The sequence below is a fragment of the Danio rerio genome, chromosome 17, assembly GCF_052040795.2.
Source record: "Danio rerio strain M-AB ecotype USA chromosome 17, GRCz13ab, whole genome shotgun sequence".
NCBI lineage: Eukaryota > Metazoa > Chordata > Actinopteri > Cypriniformes > Danionidae > Danio > Danio rerio.
In genome coordinates, this window is record NC_141037.1 from 16447018 (window position 1) to 16465204 (window position 18187).

Consider the following 18187-nt stretch of genomic DNA (forward strand, 5'->3'; position numbering starts at 1 on the left):
ACATGTTTTTGAAGCACATAGTAAAGTGTATAATGTGTACACCCCTTTGTTAATGAATGATACAGAATACTGTAGCATAGTAAACTAATGAACTCTAATAAATAACGGTAATGTAAATGGTGGTGCATTAAGATGGTGTAGTGTAGGAAACTGAAGCCCATTGAATAATTTGTTTATTTCTCCAGTTATGTCGTACCACAGCAACAATAAAACTACTACAACTTATATAATTATCTATAGTATGCTTTCAAACACTACAGAATTTACTATAGTATTTTTTCATGTAACGTAATGGCTTATATAGTATATACAGTACAGCCTCAATGACAGGCAAATATATTTTAGTTAAGTAGAAAAGTCGGCCCTCTTCATGATATAAGGTTCTTTCCCAGCATGTGTGTCTATTTTCTGTTTATATCTCCTTTGAAATATGGTTTAAATCGCACAAATATAGACTTTTAATAGAAACACAACTTATCTCCCCCCCCCGACCATTAGAGGCTCTATCACAAATTACAGATGGAAGCTTAAAAAAACCAATCCAACTCAATATTGCTTCATTCTAAGGAAGTCTGGAAATTGGCTCATAGGAAATGCCAAATCTCTCACTTATCTCAACACTGTTTCTCAATATGGAATAATAGCTTTGTCAAAATTGTAAAAAAAGACCCTATTTTGGGGTTGTTGGCTTAGAAAGGGTATACATACTTTAATTACCTTTTACATACTTCTAATTACTTCTTATTACCAATTTACATACTTGATTTATTCAACAATGGTGAACTAATATGATGAGTTGAAAACAAAAAAAAATAAATTAGAAGGACAAAATCATTTTTGGAAATACTTACAAATCAGACACTGTTTTCAAACAAAGGTCCCCAAGGTACAGAATAGGAATATGTTGAAAACATTTTACTAATTCCCAAAACATCTACATTTTACAAATTTAGTTCACAAATTAGTGTTAAAAACTGTGAAAATCAAAGAATAATAATAAAAAAAAGATGTTAGTAGTGATGTAGATAAAGATACCTGGGATAGAAATCTTTATCACAGTGGAAAATATATAAAAGAAGCAAGAGGTAAATATGTACAGTATAAGATACTTCATAGGTATTATTACACTCCAGAGTGACTTTTTAGAATGGGACGCTTAAATGATAATAAATGCTGGAAATGTAAACATGAGATTGGTGCATACTTTCATGCATTATGGCAATGTACAAAGACTTAACCCTTTTGGAAATCTATGTTAAGACAATTAGGTAGTCTGGGATTTAATATCCCTCTCTCACCCAGGATATGCCTTCTAGGTGACAAAACTGAGGTTCCACATATTACAAATGATGAGTTCACCCTTATAACTATGGGCATTACTACAACACTATGTATAATACTGAGGTTTTGGAAAGGTATTCAAAGCCCTGCACTTAAATTCTGGATGGAATCCATGATTGAGAATGTATCATACAAGAAAATGTTGGCCAAAATAAATGACGATTACAAAGAAATAGATATGTGGGAGATTTTCATTTCCTCACTTGAAATATGACTGTATCTGTTCTGTTATGCTCTGTACTATTATTTTTAGTATTTTTATACTTTTTTACTGGTTGTCGAATTATTCACTTATTTTCAAAATTGATGAACAAATGTATAAATTGTAAAGAACTTGTACACATTTTATATATTTGTATGGTATTGTATGTTATATCAAAAAAAACCTAATAAAAAATTCATTTATATGGACTTTTCTCTGTCTCCCATTCAGTTTTTTACTTCCTGCCCTCCATCTGAATTTCGCGCATCACCAGAATCACGTTATTGAAGTAAACATATGCAAAACAGACTGTTAAAATATAAGTTATAAATATGTTTGGACGAAATGGTGGATCAATGGTTAGCACTGTCGCCTCACAGCTAGAAGGTTGCTGGTCTGAGTCCCGGCTTTGTCAGTTGGCATATCTGTGTGGAGTTTGCATATTCTGCCCATGTTCGTGTGGGTTTCCTGCAGGTGCTCCAGTTTACCCCACAGTCCAAAGACATGTGGTATTGGTGAATTGAATAAACTAAATTGGCCAAATGTATGTGTATGGGTGTTTCCCAGGACTGGGTTGCAGCTGTAAGGGCATTCTCTGTGTAAAATATATGCTGGATAAGTTGGTGGTTCATTCCGCTGTGGCGACCCCTGATAAATAAAGGGACTAAGCCGAAGGAAAATAAATGAATGAATAGAGATTTACAAAAACAAAGAAAAATGAAGACCTGTTGAAAATGATTTAAGACAAACAAGACAATATTTCAGTGTTGACTTTTTAAAACCCTGCGGACATCCTGTGAAATTAGTTTTTCTGGCTTCATAATATGGCGGAAACTGTGATAGATTTCACTTTTAGGATTATTTGATAACAAGAAAGATCAAAATATTAGCTTTTATTTATTTTGTCCTCACATTATAAACTTATTTACTTCCACTCTTGAACAATTTACTGCGATTTAACACTGAAGACTAATCATGTGTACAATTCAGCTTTAAACCACAATAATGAATTGAATTTTAAACTTCGTATAACACTTAACAATTTCACACTTTTTACTGTATTTTCAGTGAAATAAATGCAGCCTTTGTGAGCAGAACAAGCTTATTATAAAACATTAACAAATATTTTGATAGGGTAGTGCACATATCTTGTAAAAGTGTAAAAACATGTATATTTGATTTAGGTGTAACTGCATACATCATTTATTATCTTTTAGATGAAGATATAAAGCTAATATGTTTGATGATATGTTTATATTTGCATTGATTATATCGATATAAGATCATACCGTCTCCCAGGTAGGCTTGGTTCACATGTCCATCTGCTCCATCAGTCTGGTTTGCTCTTTTATCGGCTTCATAATTCCTCAGTTTCCTCATGGTTTCCTCGAGGAACTGGAAGTTTGGCCTGTCAGCTGGTTGTTTACTCCAGCAGCTCATCATCAGGTTATACCTACAAATAAAAAACAGCATGTGATTTTATTATCAAATCTATTGTAGCAGTCATTCCAACGTCAAGAGGACTTTGACGAGAGCACAATACACTAATTATTCCTAATTATTGTCAATTATGATCAGATCACTTAAATTAAAGCATTTTATATACAGTCATTAACTCTTTTACACTATAATTTGCATAACTGCAGGTTAACTATGTACATACAGTTAAAGTCAGAATTATTAGCCACCTTGAATAATAAGGACCCCTGTTTTTTTTTTTCCCCCAATTTCTGTTTACAAGAGAGCAGATTTTTTCAACACTTTTCTAAACATAATAGTTTTATTAACTCATTTCTAATCACTGATTTATTTTATCTTTGCCATGATGACAGTAAATAATATTTTACAAGATATTTTTCAAGACACTTCTATACAGCTTAAAGTGACATTTAAAACCTTAACTTAGTTAATTAGGTTAACTAGGTAGGTTATGGTAATTAGGCAAGTTATTGTATAAAGATAGTTTGTTCTGTAGACTATCGAAAAAATATAGCTTAAAGGAGCTAATAATTGTGTCCTTAAAATGGTGTTTAAAAAATTAAAAACTGCTTTTATTCTTGCAGAAATAAAACAAATAAGACTTTCTCCAGAAGAAAAAATATTATTAGACATATTGTGAAAATTTCCTTGTTTTGTTAAACATCATTTGGGAAATATAAAAAAATGCATAAATAAATAAAAGGGGTGTTAATAAATCGGACTTCAACTGTATATTGTGCACCATATATACACAACACCCTACCTCTCTCTGATTTTGACTGTAATGTAATAATTTGCAGCTTTTGTAAAGTTGCTTTAAAATGATAATTATTGTGAAAATATACAAATGAACTTGAATTGAATTGAACTGAATCTACTAATGTGACTCACAATCTCTGAGGACAGCCTGCGGGTGATGACAGTCTTCCTCCTGTACTGATGTAGCTTAAGACTTCATGATTGGTGTATGTGGGATATGGAAGCTTTCCTAATGTCAAAATCTCCCATAAGAGCACACCAAATGCCCTGAAAATGAGTGAATCATAAGAAAATATATTTATACATCACATTTTGTACTGAATTTACAAAATACTTTAAATACATTAAGAATGAGTGCTGGGCAAAAATTAATCGCATGCAAACAAATAGTTTGTCCTGACTTAATATATTTAATTCATTCATTTTCCTTCAGCTTAGTCCCTGTTTTCATTAGAGGTCTCCACAATGGAATGAACAACCAACTTATCCAGCATAGGTTTTTATAACCAAATTTATCCAGCATAAAATATTTGTGTGTATTATTTATATTTGCGATGTATACGTGATACAAACACATACATAATAACAAAACTACTTTGTTGCCTGGATATTTTAAATGTATATATAATTTGTCTCTTATACAGAACACATATACAGTACTTTTTTATCTAAATATAAAAAATAATTTCTCAAAAACATGCCTGCATGTGTGTTTTTATATTTACATAATAAATATAAACAGTACATACACATATATTATGTCAAAACTAACTTTTATTTTGGATGCAAATAATCGTGATTAATCTTTGCCCCGCTCTATATAAAAAAAGTCCTGCTCGGCTAGACTACTCAACAGCTTCTTCCCACAGGCTGTTAAAACCCTGAATTCCAGTCAATTTATCCCCCTATGAAATCTCTTCTACCCGCCCCATTAATTCCTGTGTATGTGCCATACAGGTGAGTGTGCTTAACAAACCACCTGTAGAAAGACACCCTCTCATATCTCGGACTCTTGCACCAGGCTACACATTTGCACTATAGACACTTTCCTAAATCACTCCATGTCTCTTGGAAACACTGTGCATTTCAAATTGTGCATCATTCAGGTGTATGGGCTTGACAAACCAATTTAGAAACACACTCTCTCTCTTATGCACTTGATCTAAACGCCATCTTACAAGAACTCAACGAGGAAAACCATGTTTACTAATGTACCATCATGTTGCACTGCTTGCTTCAACCGTAAATAACTCTTTCGCACAATATACTTCACAACATTTTTCAGTCTCATGTAAAAGTACTTGCATAGTCTAATGTGTATAATTAAGTATCTTATAGTATATGTTAGGTATGAAAATGCTTTTTTTTTTTAAAAATAGCTCTTATGTCCAGTGTTTTGTTTGTATTTATGGTTAATTATGTAGCACCGTTGTGCTGCGACACACGACATTTCGTTCCTCTGTGTGTCCACACATGTAGAGGAATGACAATAAAGCCTGACTTTACTTTAATGTTTCAAATAACATTTGTGGAAATAAAATGTCAACACATGAGCAAGAATACCGCTCCATGTTGTCATTTAGAGTAACAGAAATATTTATAATAAAATCAACTGACATACCTAATCTGAGCTGTATTTTTAGATGTATAGCTGTACATTTTAATATATATCTATGAAATTAAGCGATCACACCAAATGTTACTACATTTAAAGGAATTAACATTTGTTGCGTAAAATTTTTTAAATGACAATTAATATTTATTTTTACGAGTCCAAATATGCAATCAAATAACTTTTAGTACTAAATATGACACGATTATACAGGTATATAATTATTGTTACACTAAATGACGTTTTAGTGGATGTCTTATGTGTAAATTTCGTATAAAAATAAACAGGATGCATTCTAATGTATGGGTGATAAAAATAAAGCTGTATATAACTGTTGTGTTGATGCTTGTAAACACTTTTCTTCTTTGACCCAAAAATTAAGGTTCCACTGTGGATTTTTGATACAATAAAAGAATCATTGTTGTAGACGTTTTTAGTGATTTGTCCTTATTGTGAAAATAACCTAAAGGAAATTTTTGTGCAATTGTGGAAATCTCATTTAAAAATCATCTTCTTTCTCGTGCAATCAATTGTAATTAATTTTATTTTGTTTACACGTGCAAGTATGTTTTTTTTGTGTTGATTAGTTTGTAAAGCACTTTGGTCAACATCAGTTGTTATTAAATGTGATATACACTCCCTGACCCCTTTATTAGGTACACCTGTCCAACTGCTCGACAATCTGCTGCAGTCCAAACTGAGCATCAGAATGGGGAAGAAAGATGATTTAAGTGACTTTGAACATGGCATGGTTGTTGGTGCCAGACGGGCTGGTCTGAGTATTTCAGAAACTGCAGATCTACTAGGATTTTTACACACAACCATCTCTAGGGTTTACAGAGAATGGTCCGAAAAAAGAAAATATTCAGTGAGCGGCAATTTTGTCTTGTTGATGCCAGAGGAGAATGTCCAGACTAGTTCCAGCTGACAGAAAGGCAACAGTGACTCAAATAAGACTCATTACAACTGAGGTATGCACAAGAGCATCTCTGAATGCACAACACGTCCAACCTTGAGGCGGATGGGCTACAGCAGCAGAATACCACACCGGGTGCCACTCCTGTCAGCTAAGAACAAGAAAACTGAGGCTAGTTCCATTCATTCATTCATTTTATTTTCGGCTTAGTCTCTTTATTAAAAGTGGGTCGCCACAGCGGAATGAACAGCCAACTTATTCAGCATTTGTTTTATGCATAGAATGCCCTTCCAGCTGCAACCTATCACTGGGAAACATCCATACACACTCATTCACACACTATGGCCAATTTAGCCTACCCAATTCACCTATAGCAGATGTTTTTGGACTTGCGGGGGAAACCGGAGCACCCGGAGGAAACCCACGCCAACACGGGGAAAACATGCAAACTTTACACAGAAAAACCAACTGACCCAGCCGAGGCTCGAACCAGCGACCTTCTTGCTGACCATGTCTATGCCTTTATGACCACAGTGTACCCATCTTCTGATGGCTACTTCCAGCAGGATAACACAACATTTCATAAAGCGCGAATCATCTCAGACTGGTTTCCTGAACATGACAATGAGTTCACTGTACTATAATGGCCTCCACAATCATCAATCCAATAAATCCAATAGAGCACTTTTGGGATGTAGCGTAACGGGAGATTTGCATCATGGATGTGCAGCTGACAAATCTGCAGCAACTGCATGATGTTCTCATGTCAGTATGGACCAAAATCTCTCAGGAATATTTCCAGTACCTTGTTGAATCTATGCCATGAAGGATCAAGGCAGTTCTGAAAGAAAAAGTGGGTCCAACCTGGTACTAGTAAGGTGTACCTAATAAAGTGGCCAGTGAGTGTATTAAAAAAAAAACAATTAGAAGGTCACATGTATGTCTGTATAGAACCCTCAACGCATCATTTAGTAGTGGTTGGCAAAAATAGCATTATAAATACTGACCAGACATCAGAATATTTATTGAAAATGCCATCCGTTAAACTCTCCGGTGACATCCAGCGAACAGGAAGCAGACCTTCACCCTTCTTCCTGTAGTAGTCGTTCTTATACACATCACGAGCCAATCCGAAGTCTCCGATTTTAACAACCCTTTCTGGGTCTGTGTAAGTTCTTACTGACACCAAGCAGTTCCTTGCTGCAATATCCCTGTACATAAAGTATTCAACTCAGTCTTATTTAGATGCATTAACATTTGGCAGACACTTATCCACATGGCATTTTATCTGTACATTCTGTACTGTCTGAGAATGCATCAGCAATACACGAGCACATCGTTATACCTATGAACAAAGTGCATCCTTTCTAAATAAGCACATCCAGTGGCGGCATCCAAGCTGATGTCCAGGAGGCTGCTGAGGCTCAGTAGCTCTTTATGGTTCTGTGAAACAAAAGATCAGTGAAAATGCAGCTAAAATTATTTAGACACCAGTGAATAAAGCACATTTGCACTTTATACATTTGCAAAATAAAGTAAACTGTGACATGGAGTGCCCAGCAAAAATGTTTACACCCCATTGGAAATTAATATATATTTTTTCCATTTTTAATTAATATAGACAAAATATTTCGGTACATTTAAACAAAAAAGTTTTATTAACCAGTTATATTCATCAAAATAAGTCACTGAACAACCGTAACGACGTAAAAATAATACATTTAAATTCAAATAAAACAAATGTGATATATGACCAATATCACACCAGTAGCAGTGCGATGTGGCTGTATATCAGCATTGGTGGGAGGCGTGCGTTGGCACAAGGCTGCAGGCAGAGTGCCTTAGTGCCCCCACCAGTGCCAATGTACAGCCATAACTTACTGCTACTCATGTGATATTGCATTTATACAACAGTTCAACGACATAATTGTGTGTATGAAAAAGAAAGAGAGCCTCAAAACCCTTTTGTAAGAGTAACTACTTTCTTCCGCCATTCATTCACATCTGCAGCTGACGTAAGAACAGCAGAAGCCGTTACTAATTCACCAACGTCATTTTAGAGTTAGTGTTTGAATGATTCTGCAACAATAGCGTAATGTCTGAAGTAAGATTGAAACAGGTGATTTAAATAACGGGATAAAAGAAATCAGTTATTAAAAATGAGTTATTACAACTAATATGTTTCAAAATGTGTTGAAAAAATCTTCTGTCTGTTAAACAGAAATTGGGGAAAAAATAAACAGGGCGGCTAATAATTCTGACTTCAACTGTATACTGTAATTATTTTTGGTTAATAGTAATCCATTTCTATCTAAGATGATCTGAAAGAGTTTGACTCTTGAACCTTAAAGTTCTTGACTCATTTTATTGCCTGTGATTATGTGGGAAATAATGAAAGTGTGTGGATATTTTTATCTGACTATGCATCAAAAGAATGGCTCACATTTGTGGGTCGAGCTCCTCTGAGGTAAGAACGAAGGTCTCCTCCTTCCATCAGCTCAAGTATGAGGTAATGTGGCTCGTTCAGCAGACACACTCCAAGCAGACGCAGGATGTTAGGATGATTAAACTGACTGGAGAGCCACAAACAAAACAATGAAATCATTTAATTTGTTCAATTAACTATCATTTAACAAAATTTAGGTTGGTAATTTCAATAAAAATGTTTTTTTTTTTTTAAACTAGGATGAACTTCTATTTTCTGCAGTACCATCAAGCATTTAAACATTGATATTAATATATTTCTTTCGCACCAAGTCAGCATATCAGAATGATTTCTAAAGGTCTTGTAACATATTTTTACTCACATCTATACGCCATGTTTTGTATTCATTTTTAGTCAAGACAGTACCAATGTTTTCTTGTTGTTGTATTATTGTTTGGTGGAATAGCCCTTATTTTGAGAGGGTGCTCGCTGCAGAGCCATTTGAGGAGAGCTGAGCTCCAGCGAGGGGGAGCATGAGCTGTCGCTCCTCCTCCTGTAAGCTGTTTTAATGCGTACACCAACCCCACCCCTAACCCTACCCCCAGTGAAATCACTCGTAGAAGAAGTGCAAAAAAGGTGGAGGTCAAACTTAAGCTCCCCCTCCTTGGAGCTCAGCTCTCCTCAAATGGCTCTGCAGCGAGCACCACTTGCTTATTTTCAGTAACAACAAATGAAATCATTTGCTATTCCAACCAACTCAAAACATTAATTTTTTTTTTAAAATTATCCGAATGATAACCTTTTATTTTGAAATGTTGTCATTATGGAATAAAACATGAGTGTAACATTTTAGACTTGAATCGTCTACCAGAATACTAAACAGCAACAAACATTGTCATTTGCTCCAAGCCAGGGCGCCTCATTATCATCATTTGTTTTGCCACATTGTGCCCTATTATAATCATATTTTCAGTGTGATGCTGAGAGCAAACATGTCTTTCACCTCATCAAATGAGCTTCTTTTAAGAATTCAGTTTTCTCATAGTCACTGGCATCTTTCTGCAGAGTCTGTGAAGAGATTGATTTGTGCTTCATACACTTCAATAAGGAGCAACTGGAAATACTTCATATTCTCCAATCAAGAATGTATGTTAAAAAAAGGTTTCAAGTAGCTTTTTTCCCACAGTAATGCTATAGTAGACATTAAAGTAAAAAAAAAAAATCTTTCATTCCATTTTAATAATCTCATTAACCCTCCTTCCACTCTTAAAAAAAGATCTTTATTAAACAAATTACCAAGGACCACAAATTCAGATAAAGGTCTTCTTTCAAGAGTTCCCACTTAGCTGATGAGTGATTATAAGCTTGTTTGTCATGCTGTCCCGAGAGAGAGCACTGAGCTCAAAAGATCCTCGAGCCCGAGGCTCCCTCCTGTTTGTAGGGCGAGAGGGGAGTTTGAGCTCAGGTAGATCTCTAGAACTCCCCCGCTTATTAGTGGCTAATGAGGAATTGCTTTATGAGGGAGAAATACTGTTGGCTAAGAACTTGACTATGGTGCCAATTTGGTTTAGTCAATTTACTTTCGAAGCATGTCTTTTGGTCAGTTTCATGGACAGACTGGCCAAGAAAGAATTAGAAACAGTGATGTTCTTGCTGTGAGGCAAGTACTGGGCCACTATGTTGCCCAATTTAGGAAGAAGGAGGAGGAATGGGAAAGGAAGGGAGGATTCTGCAAGACGAAGATGACTTTGCTAGGAAGACTTAATTAAAGTGAGGTAGGAAACACCTAATTAGAGAATCATAAGATTGTTAATGCGGGTCCACCCATGGTCAATCATAAGCATGTGATCCTTTGAAATTAGTTTATAAATAAACTTTACTTAATTCTAATGAAGAAAAAAAGTCACCTACATTTTCAAGTAAATTGTCTATCTGTAAATGTTCGTTTTTGGATAACCATTGAAGCCAATGAAGAACCTTTATTTAAAAAATATATTTAGAGAAAAATGTTCGCGATTCATTTACTAAGGTTTACCTTGATGGCCACTTTCCTCTCTGGCTCAACTCCATTGATTTGGCTCCCAACAGTAACTCCTTCATAAACTTCTCCAAAAGCACCACTACCCAACAGCCTCTGCAGCTTCAGACAGTCTCTGGGAAACACAGGGAGCGACTCGATCTCTGCTCGGCTGGGTGTGTTACTGGGGAAGATAGTTTAAATATTAACACACTAAATCCCATTCAAATAAAGCCTCAGTTTGTATGTAATGTACCTGATAGCAAAGCAGCCATTCTCAAGCCCAACTAACCCTCGAACATACTCTAACTCCACGTCTGGATGGATCTGCACACTGGATGGTTGTTTAGCTTTCCCATGATCCTTTTTCTTATGGTGTCTTTGCCAAACTACATCAAAACACTCGGTGAAATAAATATAATTTCATACTCTCTTGTTAATTTTGATCTTAGGATTTTTTGTCATTTATTTACTTACTGACTACTGCGAGGATGAGAATAATCAGTGTGACACCAACGGCGACTGATACAATTGCAATAATCAGTGTCTTGTCGGTGTCTGATGTACCTGCTGGTTGACAACCAGAGCGCAATTAAAATCACTTTGTTTATTAGACTGCGAAAATGCAGCACACAAACGCAAAACAATGTGTTTTTACCAGTAAGATGAGTTCTGATCAAACCTCCCTGTTCATTTTAGTACATCCCTGTTGATCATGGTTCACAACAAGGGTTATTTTCCCAGCAGGTGGCGCTAATCTGCTTCAATTTAATGAAATTTATTATATAAATTATATAAATTATATTTATTATATATATCTCAATTGGAGAGTGAAATTAAATACCAGACCTTTTTAAAGACTCATACATTTTAAGACCTCATAACCATTTTGGTTTCAACCGGTAACATTGGCGACAATTTAACTTGCAGTATATTTACTAAACACTGACTGTAAGAAACTAATCTAAAACTTAAACATCATTCATATACTGAATAAAAATGCTAATGCAGAAGGTGGAGCCTACAAAACTGCAGAAATAACGCTGTTGCCTTAGGCCATAAACAAAGCAGAGTGATGTAAAATCTATCAGGACGGTATCGATTGCGTAAATTACACAGCATTCCAATATTCGCAGATTAAATTAACTATAATTTTACTATACATTGTATAATAAAAATATTATACTAAATTAAATACTTTGTAAATCAGCATATAAGACTTTATAATACTTTTTATATAGGTTTCTTTATTTAATCAGGTAAAAAAAAAAACAGACCCTTTTCAGATTTCCGGGTTTCTCAGTTGCGGAAGGTGTCATGGTTGGGTAAACTTAGAGTGAATGGGAGAATACAACAAATGTTTTTTTTTACAATCCTATTTGCTGAAACAATAAAAAAGAAACTCCACGATGGTGTTATAAAGACTTTCAGAAAAGAAAACAAAATGTGTGAGGCTAATGATGGCAGCTATTGATGGCTTTATTTTTTTACCTAATTTCTGTTTAATAGGGAGAAGATTTAGTGTCTGAGAACAAAGACACAGCAAATAGTTCACCTCAGATCTTGAAAATAAAATAAATTGTTTGAAATTGAACTTTAGAACTGTGACTCAGTGCAAACCAACACATATCAGTGATTCAGCATCTACATTTAATAATGTTAAATAGTTTTAATATGAATTAAATAGATTGTAACCTTACTATTTCGCTGGAGCGCAGTGCACTAGTCTGTGCTTCTAAATGGCTGTATTTAAATTTCTGTCATGTAAAAACAGCCAAATTGCTTATCAATGCAAATCTCATCACATTGCGTGTTGTTAGGACATGAGGTTACAATGTAACCTGCTCACCTAATGTTTACATTTGTAATATTATTATTATTTGCTATTTAGTAACCACCTCGTGTGGAACTCTGAATCTACGTGTCATTTCAGAGGCTGAAATGAATGAATGAAATTCGCTGTTTAACATCAAGGCAACCCGGGTTGCTCAAATATAATTGGCTAAAGTGGAAGTGGGGGGGTTAAAAGAACCTAAAACAAACACCACCATTCCGGCACGTACCTCAAATTTTCAAAGCAGAATAATTGAGCATTTTCTTTCAGATAAACAAGAATGTTCACTTAGCACGTTTCTTAAATAGCTACAAACATTTTATGGTACTTATAAAACTATGAATTATTACTTACATACAGTAGCTTTAAATGTTAAGTTTTTAAAACTTTATATTTGATGTTGCAGCATGCTTACCTGGAGTAATGAGAATAGTTTCTGTTGATTTCCCTTTACCCCAGTATGAAAAAGGGGTTATGGTGATGTTTAATTCAGCCCCTGGTTTAAATCTTGTGACATTTATGACTGTCTCTGTGAACGTATTAACAGGATGACAATATCTGGTCGGGAACATCTGCAGAAATGTGTAGGAAATAAATCACGAGTATATTTTATACGAGGAAAGTGTCAACGGGAAAATTTACGATTTACATAAAAAAATGTCCTACATTTGGAAGTGGATCCAAATTTTTCCACACCTCCTTTGACACCACACAATAAAACACAGTTCCATAATCAACACTGCTGGGTTCCCAATGGATCTGGAAAAAGGAAGCATTGCCTACGAGGACAATTTTGGAAACTGCAGGTGGAATAACCACAGGAGGAGATACAAATCCATCTGTTACACAAACACAAAGACATTATTAATTATTAGAAAGCTTGCAAGAATGATACATCGAGGAATATGAACTACTATACATGTAGTGCAATATGAAAAGACAGTTCACTCAAAAATTTAGATTTACATTAGATGTAGAAGTACATTATTTACAGTTGCTTTCCTTTCTTTTTTTGTATCACAAAAGGAGAAACTTCCAGAAACAGTGCTGCTTACATATAAGCATACTACCATTAAAGTGACTCCCTTGAACTTCTAATATAAGAGATAAACAGAACTCAAAACATTATATTTTTAGCTTATATTCAATCAAGCTCCCTTTATCACATAAATAATAGTGTGTGTAAACTCTGCCTTTTCTAATGGAATTTATTTAACCAATATTCAATGGTTAATCTTTTTCCAATGTTGATGTTGTTTTAGAAATGTCATTTAACCTTAAGATAAAAAAAAAACATGTAGGTTTTTATGTCAAAATGTTCAAAAGTAATATTTGACCTTAAAGTCAACGATCGGGTTAAAGTATTGAAAGCACTTGAAGGAGAGTTAAGTAGTGAGTAGATTTTCATTTTTTGGTGAACTATTCCTTTAACACAGCTCTGACCTGGAAGGGGCTTCAGCATTTTCTGTACAACAGAAAAGGCTGTCAGTGTATTATTGGAAGACATAAGGACACTGTTGTTTTGGTTCAACTCTTGAATCCTGAGCTGTTTGTTTTCATCCAGCCAAACAAGTCGTTCACTGTAGTAGCTAACTTGATGATCGAAGATTTGAGATGTGGTCCATTTTGCAAATTCTACTGCTTTGGATTTTTGCATCCTTTACATGTACAGAAAATACAGACAAATTTACACAAATCAGTTAAAAAAAATGTTTAAATTTTTCAAAGAGAGAAACATTGATCATCTCATTAATGATTTGTTTAAGGACCAACCTGTCACCACTGATATTCACTCTGTAGAGATTCAGCAGAGAGCCGTCCTGAACCAACCAGTACAGATTTCCTTCAATCATGTTTAAAGTGACACCAGCAACCTAGATTACACACACACACACACACACACACACACACACACACACACACACACATTTATATATATATATATATATATATATATATATATATATATATATATATATATATATATATATATATATATATATATATATATAAATATATTATAAGGTCATTATAAGGTCAAAATTATTGGCCCCTTCAAGCTATATATTTTGCGAAAATCTACACAAAAAAATTATTGTTATACAATAACACAATAACTTGCCTAATTACCCTAGACTGCCTAGTTCACCTAATTAACCTAGGTAAGCCTTTAAATGTCACTTTAAGCTGTATAGAAGTGTTTTGAAAAATATTATTTACTGTCATCATGACAAAGATAAAATTAATCAGTTATTAGAGATGAGTTGTTAAAACTATTATGTTTAGAAATGTGTTGAAAAAATCTTCTGTTAAACAGAAATTGAGGAAAAAAATAAAAAGGGAGGCTAATACTTCAGACAAACACACACACACACACACACACACACACACACAATTTTTTTTTTACTTTTATGGTTCGGAGATGCATTAAACTCATAAAAACATATTAAACATGCACTACACTTTATAAAAAGTTACCGCAAGGACTAAAATACCAAATATTTCTATTAAAACCAAATGCTGTTATTTTAATGGACATATAAGAGACTGAAGACTGAAATAAAATCTGCTTTACTGTCACATGAAATGTAAAATATTACTAAAATAATAGTTATTTCAAACTGAGAAAAAAGCATTTTACTCAATGTTTCACAGCCTTAATGAGCAAGAGAGACTTATTTAAAAACATAAACAACCTTTAAATGGGATATACATTTCAGATATTTACAAGTGGTGCTCGCTGCAGAGCCATTTGAGGAGAGCTGAGCTCCAGCGAGGGGGAGCTTAAGCTTGAGCTCCACCTTTTTTGCACTTCTTCTACGAGTGATGTCACTGGGGGTAGGGGTAGGGTTAGGGGTGGGGTTGGTGTACGCATTAAAACAGCTTACAGGAGGAGGAGCGACAGCTCATGCTCCCCCTCGCTGGAGCTCAGCTCTCCTCAAATGGCTCTGCAGCGAGCACCCTCTCGATATTTATGTCTTTACCTCTTTGCCAGAGAACACACTCAGTTTATCCAGGAGCTGGAAACCTTCTCCATCCAGTCTACAGGCCTCTACTGATGTTTCAGTGGTCCAGTAGATGGCAGCATTCAATGAATCGATGACCAGACTGAGAATCTTCTGGTCTGCCTGGAGAAATATCTCAACTGCCTGACCAGATGTAGACCCTCGGCATATCTGATCAGAGTTGTTCCATAATAAGTTCACGCTACTGCTACATATTCAATAATGCATTTATGCTTTAATAGGTTCTATTTTGTCTTCCACATGTTATTTATTCAATAATAATAATTATTTATTCATAATCCAATATAAAAACACACTTGATTTGTGTTGCAGCTCCAGTACAGGTACTGTCCCAGCCAGTCAAAGGCCAGAGCTTCAGCATGCACTGGTGTTGAGGGCATCGTCATCACACTCAAAGACCGATTATTCAGATCAAACCAGTTAATGTGGCCAGAACTGTTAGTCCAGTAGATTGTAGAATTATACCAGTCCATGTCTGTTCCCCAACACAGAAAAAAATACAATATCGGGGTCTCACTCTTTCTCATATGTATATGTAATGTAGAAAATGGTATATATACCATTTATAATAAAGGTATTTATTATGCATGTACATTTAATATTATTCATATTTATTATCGATCAAAACAAGTGGAATGTATTTTATTTAACAGCTAGGGGGGGAGATTTTTGTTAAGGAAGTCAGAATTTGACAGGGGTATGAGTCTCTGGTTTCTTACCTTTCACATCTCCAATCAAAGACACAATTTGTTCCATAAATTCAATGTTATCCAAATCTTGCTTCAATATGTCACCATCACTGGCAGCAGCAATGTATGGGGGCTCATCAGCTGAAAGGACAAGGCTTTTTACATCATAGCACTCAGCTCCTAAACATTAAGTTAATTGTATGATACAATGCCTCAGCTTAATCACCAGGATGAAGAGTGGTTCCTTCATATGACAATGATCTGGAACATCCTCCAGGAGAACAAGCCCTGACTGTCACATTATAGTGCTGTGAACTCTGCAGATCTGGGACAGTCGCATATGTGCTGGTTACTTCTCTAATACTCATCACCACCAGACCATTCATTGTGCAGTTTATAGCATAAGTCCAGTTTTGCCAGGCAGATGGACCTGTCAGGAACAAAATCAAAATCTGAAACATAAATATGTAATATGAAAATATATGTAAATTACATAACATGCCACACAAGTTCATATATGGATTTCATTCATTTATTCATTCATTCATTTTCTTTTCGGCTTAGTCCCTTTATAGTCCGGGGTCGCCACAGTGGTGTAAACCGCCAACTTATCCAGCACATTTTTACGCAACGGATGCCCTTCCAGCCGCAACCCATCTCTGGGAAACATCCACACACACTCATTCACACTCATAGACTACGGACAATTTAGCTTACCCAATTCACCTGTACCGCATGTCTTTGGACTGTGGGAGAAATCGGAGCACCTGGAGGAAACCCACGCGAACGCAGGGATATGGATTTCATATAGATGAAATATATGTCATATTTGCACTAAATATGATTAAAATTGGCAGTTTCATAAATTATTTCAAACCACTGGATTTTCTAAAATTTTCTACACTCCCCGGCCACTTTATTAGGTACACCTATCCAACTGCACGTTAACGCACATTTATAATTAGCCAATCAAATGGCAGCAACTCAATGCATTTAGGCATATAGACATGGTCAAGATGATCAGAATGGGGAAGAAAGGTGATTTAGGTGAGTTTGAACGTGGCACAGTTGTTGGTGCCAGACGGGCTGGTCTGAGTATTTTAGAACCAGCAGTAGAACTGCTGATCTACAGGGATTTTTCACGCACAACCATCTCTAGGGATAAGAGAAAATATCCAGTGAGCAGCAGTTCTGTGAGCGCAAATGCCTTGTTGAGGCCAGAGGTCAGAGGAGAATGGCCAGACTGGTTCCAGCTGATAGAAAGGCAACACTAACTCAAATAACCACTCGTTACAACCGAGGTTTGCAGAAAAGCATCTCTGAATGCAGAACTCTTCCAACCTCGAGGTGGATGGAAGAGCAGCAGAAGCAGAAAAATGTTGCCTGGTCTGATGAGTCTTGGTTTCTGCTGCAACATTTGATTGGTAGGGTCAGAATTTGGCGTCAAGACCATTTATCAACAGTTCAGGCTGTTGGTGGTGGTGTAATGGATGGGGGTAATTTTCTTGGCACACTTTGGGCCCATTAGTACCAATTAAGCAATGTGTCATCGCCACAGCCTACCTGAGTATAGTTCCTGACCATGTCCATCCCTTTATGAACACAGCGTACTCATCTTCTGATGGCTACTTCCAGCAGAATAACGCACCATGTCATAAAGTGTGAATCATCTCAGACTGGTTTCTTGAACATGACAATGAGTTCACTGTACTCAAATGGCCTCCACAGTCACCAGAGCTCAATCCAATAGAGCACCTTTGGGATGTGGTGAAACGGAACATTTGCATCATGGATGTGCAGCGGACAAATCTGCAGCAACTGTGTGATACTCTCATGTCAGTATGAACTAAAATCTCTGAGGAATATTACCAGTACCTTTTTGAATCT

At 35.6% G+C, this 18187-nt stretch overlaps 1 protein-coding gene and 1 long non-coding RNA gene across 24 annotated transcripts in view; one reads left to right on the plus strand and one right to left on the minus strand.

Moving 5' to 3' along the window:
- Positions 1-18187, minus strand: part of ros1 (c-ros oncogene 1, receptor tyrosine kinase) — a 58717-nt gene that overhangs the window by 723 nt on the left and 39807 nt on the right. For 10 of the 23 annotated variants that reach the window (XM_087290215.1, XM_087290219.1, XM_087290211.1 and 7 more), the window contains 17 exons: positions 16527-16730; positions 16331-16441; positions 15908-16086; positions 15570-15761; positions 14359-14459; positions 14029-14243; positions 13252-13424; positions 13001-13157; positions 11229-11321; positions 11008-11140; positions 10770-10935; positions 9738-9802; positions 8753-8882; positions 7655-7752; positions 7317-7520; positions 3914-4048; positions 2833-2996 (listed from right to left, as the gene is read on the minus strand). In XM_087290215.1, coding sequence (XP_087146341.1) covers positions 2833-2996; positions 3914-4048; positions 7317-7520; positions 7655-7752; positions 8753-8882; positions 9738-9802; positions 10770-10935; positions 11008-11140; positions 11229-11321; positions 13001-13157; positions 13252-13424; positions 14029-14243; positions 14359-14459; positions 15570-15761; positions 15908-16086; positions 16331-16441; positions 16527-16730 — 2520 coding nt within the window. Of the gene's footprint in view, positions 1-2832; positions 2997-3913; positions 4049-7316; positions 7521-7654; positions 7753-8752; positions 8883-9737; positions 9803-10769; positions 10936-11007; positions 11154-11228; positions 11322-13000; positions 13158-13251; positions 13425-14028; positions 14244-14358; positions 14460-15569; positions 15762-15907; positions 16087-16330; positions 16442-16526; positions 16731-18187 lie in introns of all 23 variants that reach the window. The other 13 variants (XR_015513182.1, XR_015513181.1, XR_015513187.1 and 10 more) reach the window with 6 other exon arrangements.
- On the plus strand, positions 6609-9883 carry LOC147833038 (uncharacterized). The gene is made up of 2 exons (XR_015513211.1): positions 6609-9216; positions 9456-9883. It is a non-coding gene; the product is annotated as an uncharacterized LOC147833038 (long non-coding RNA).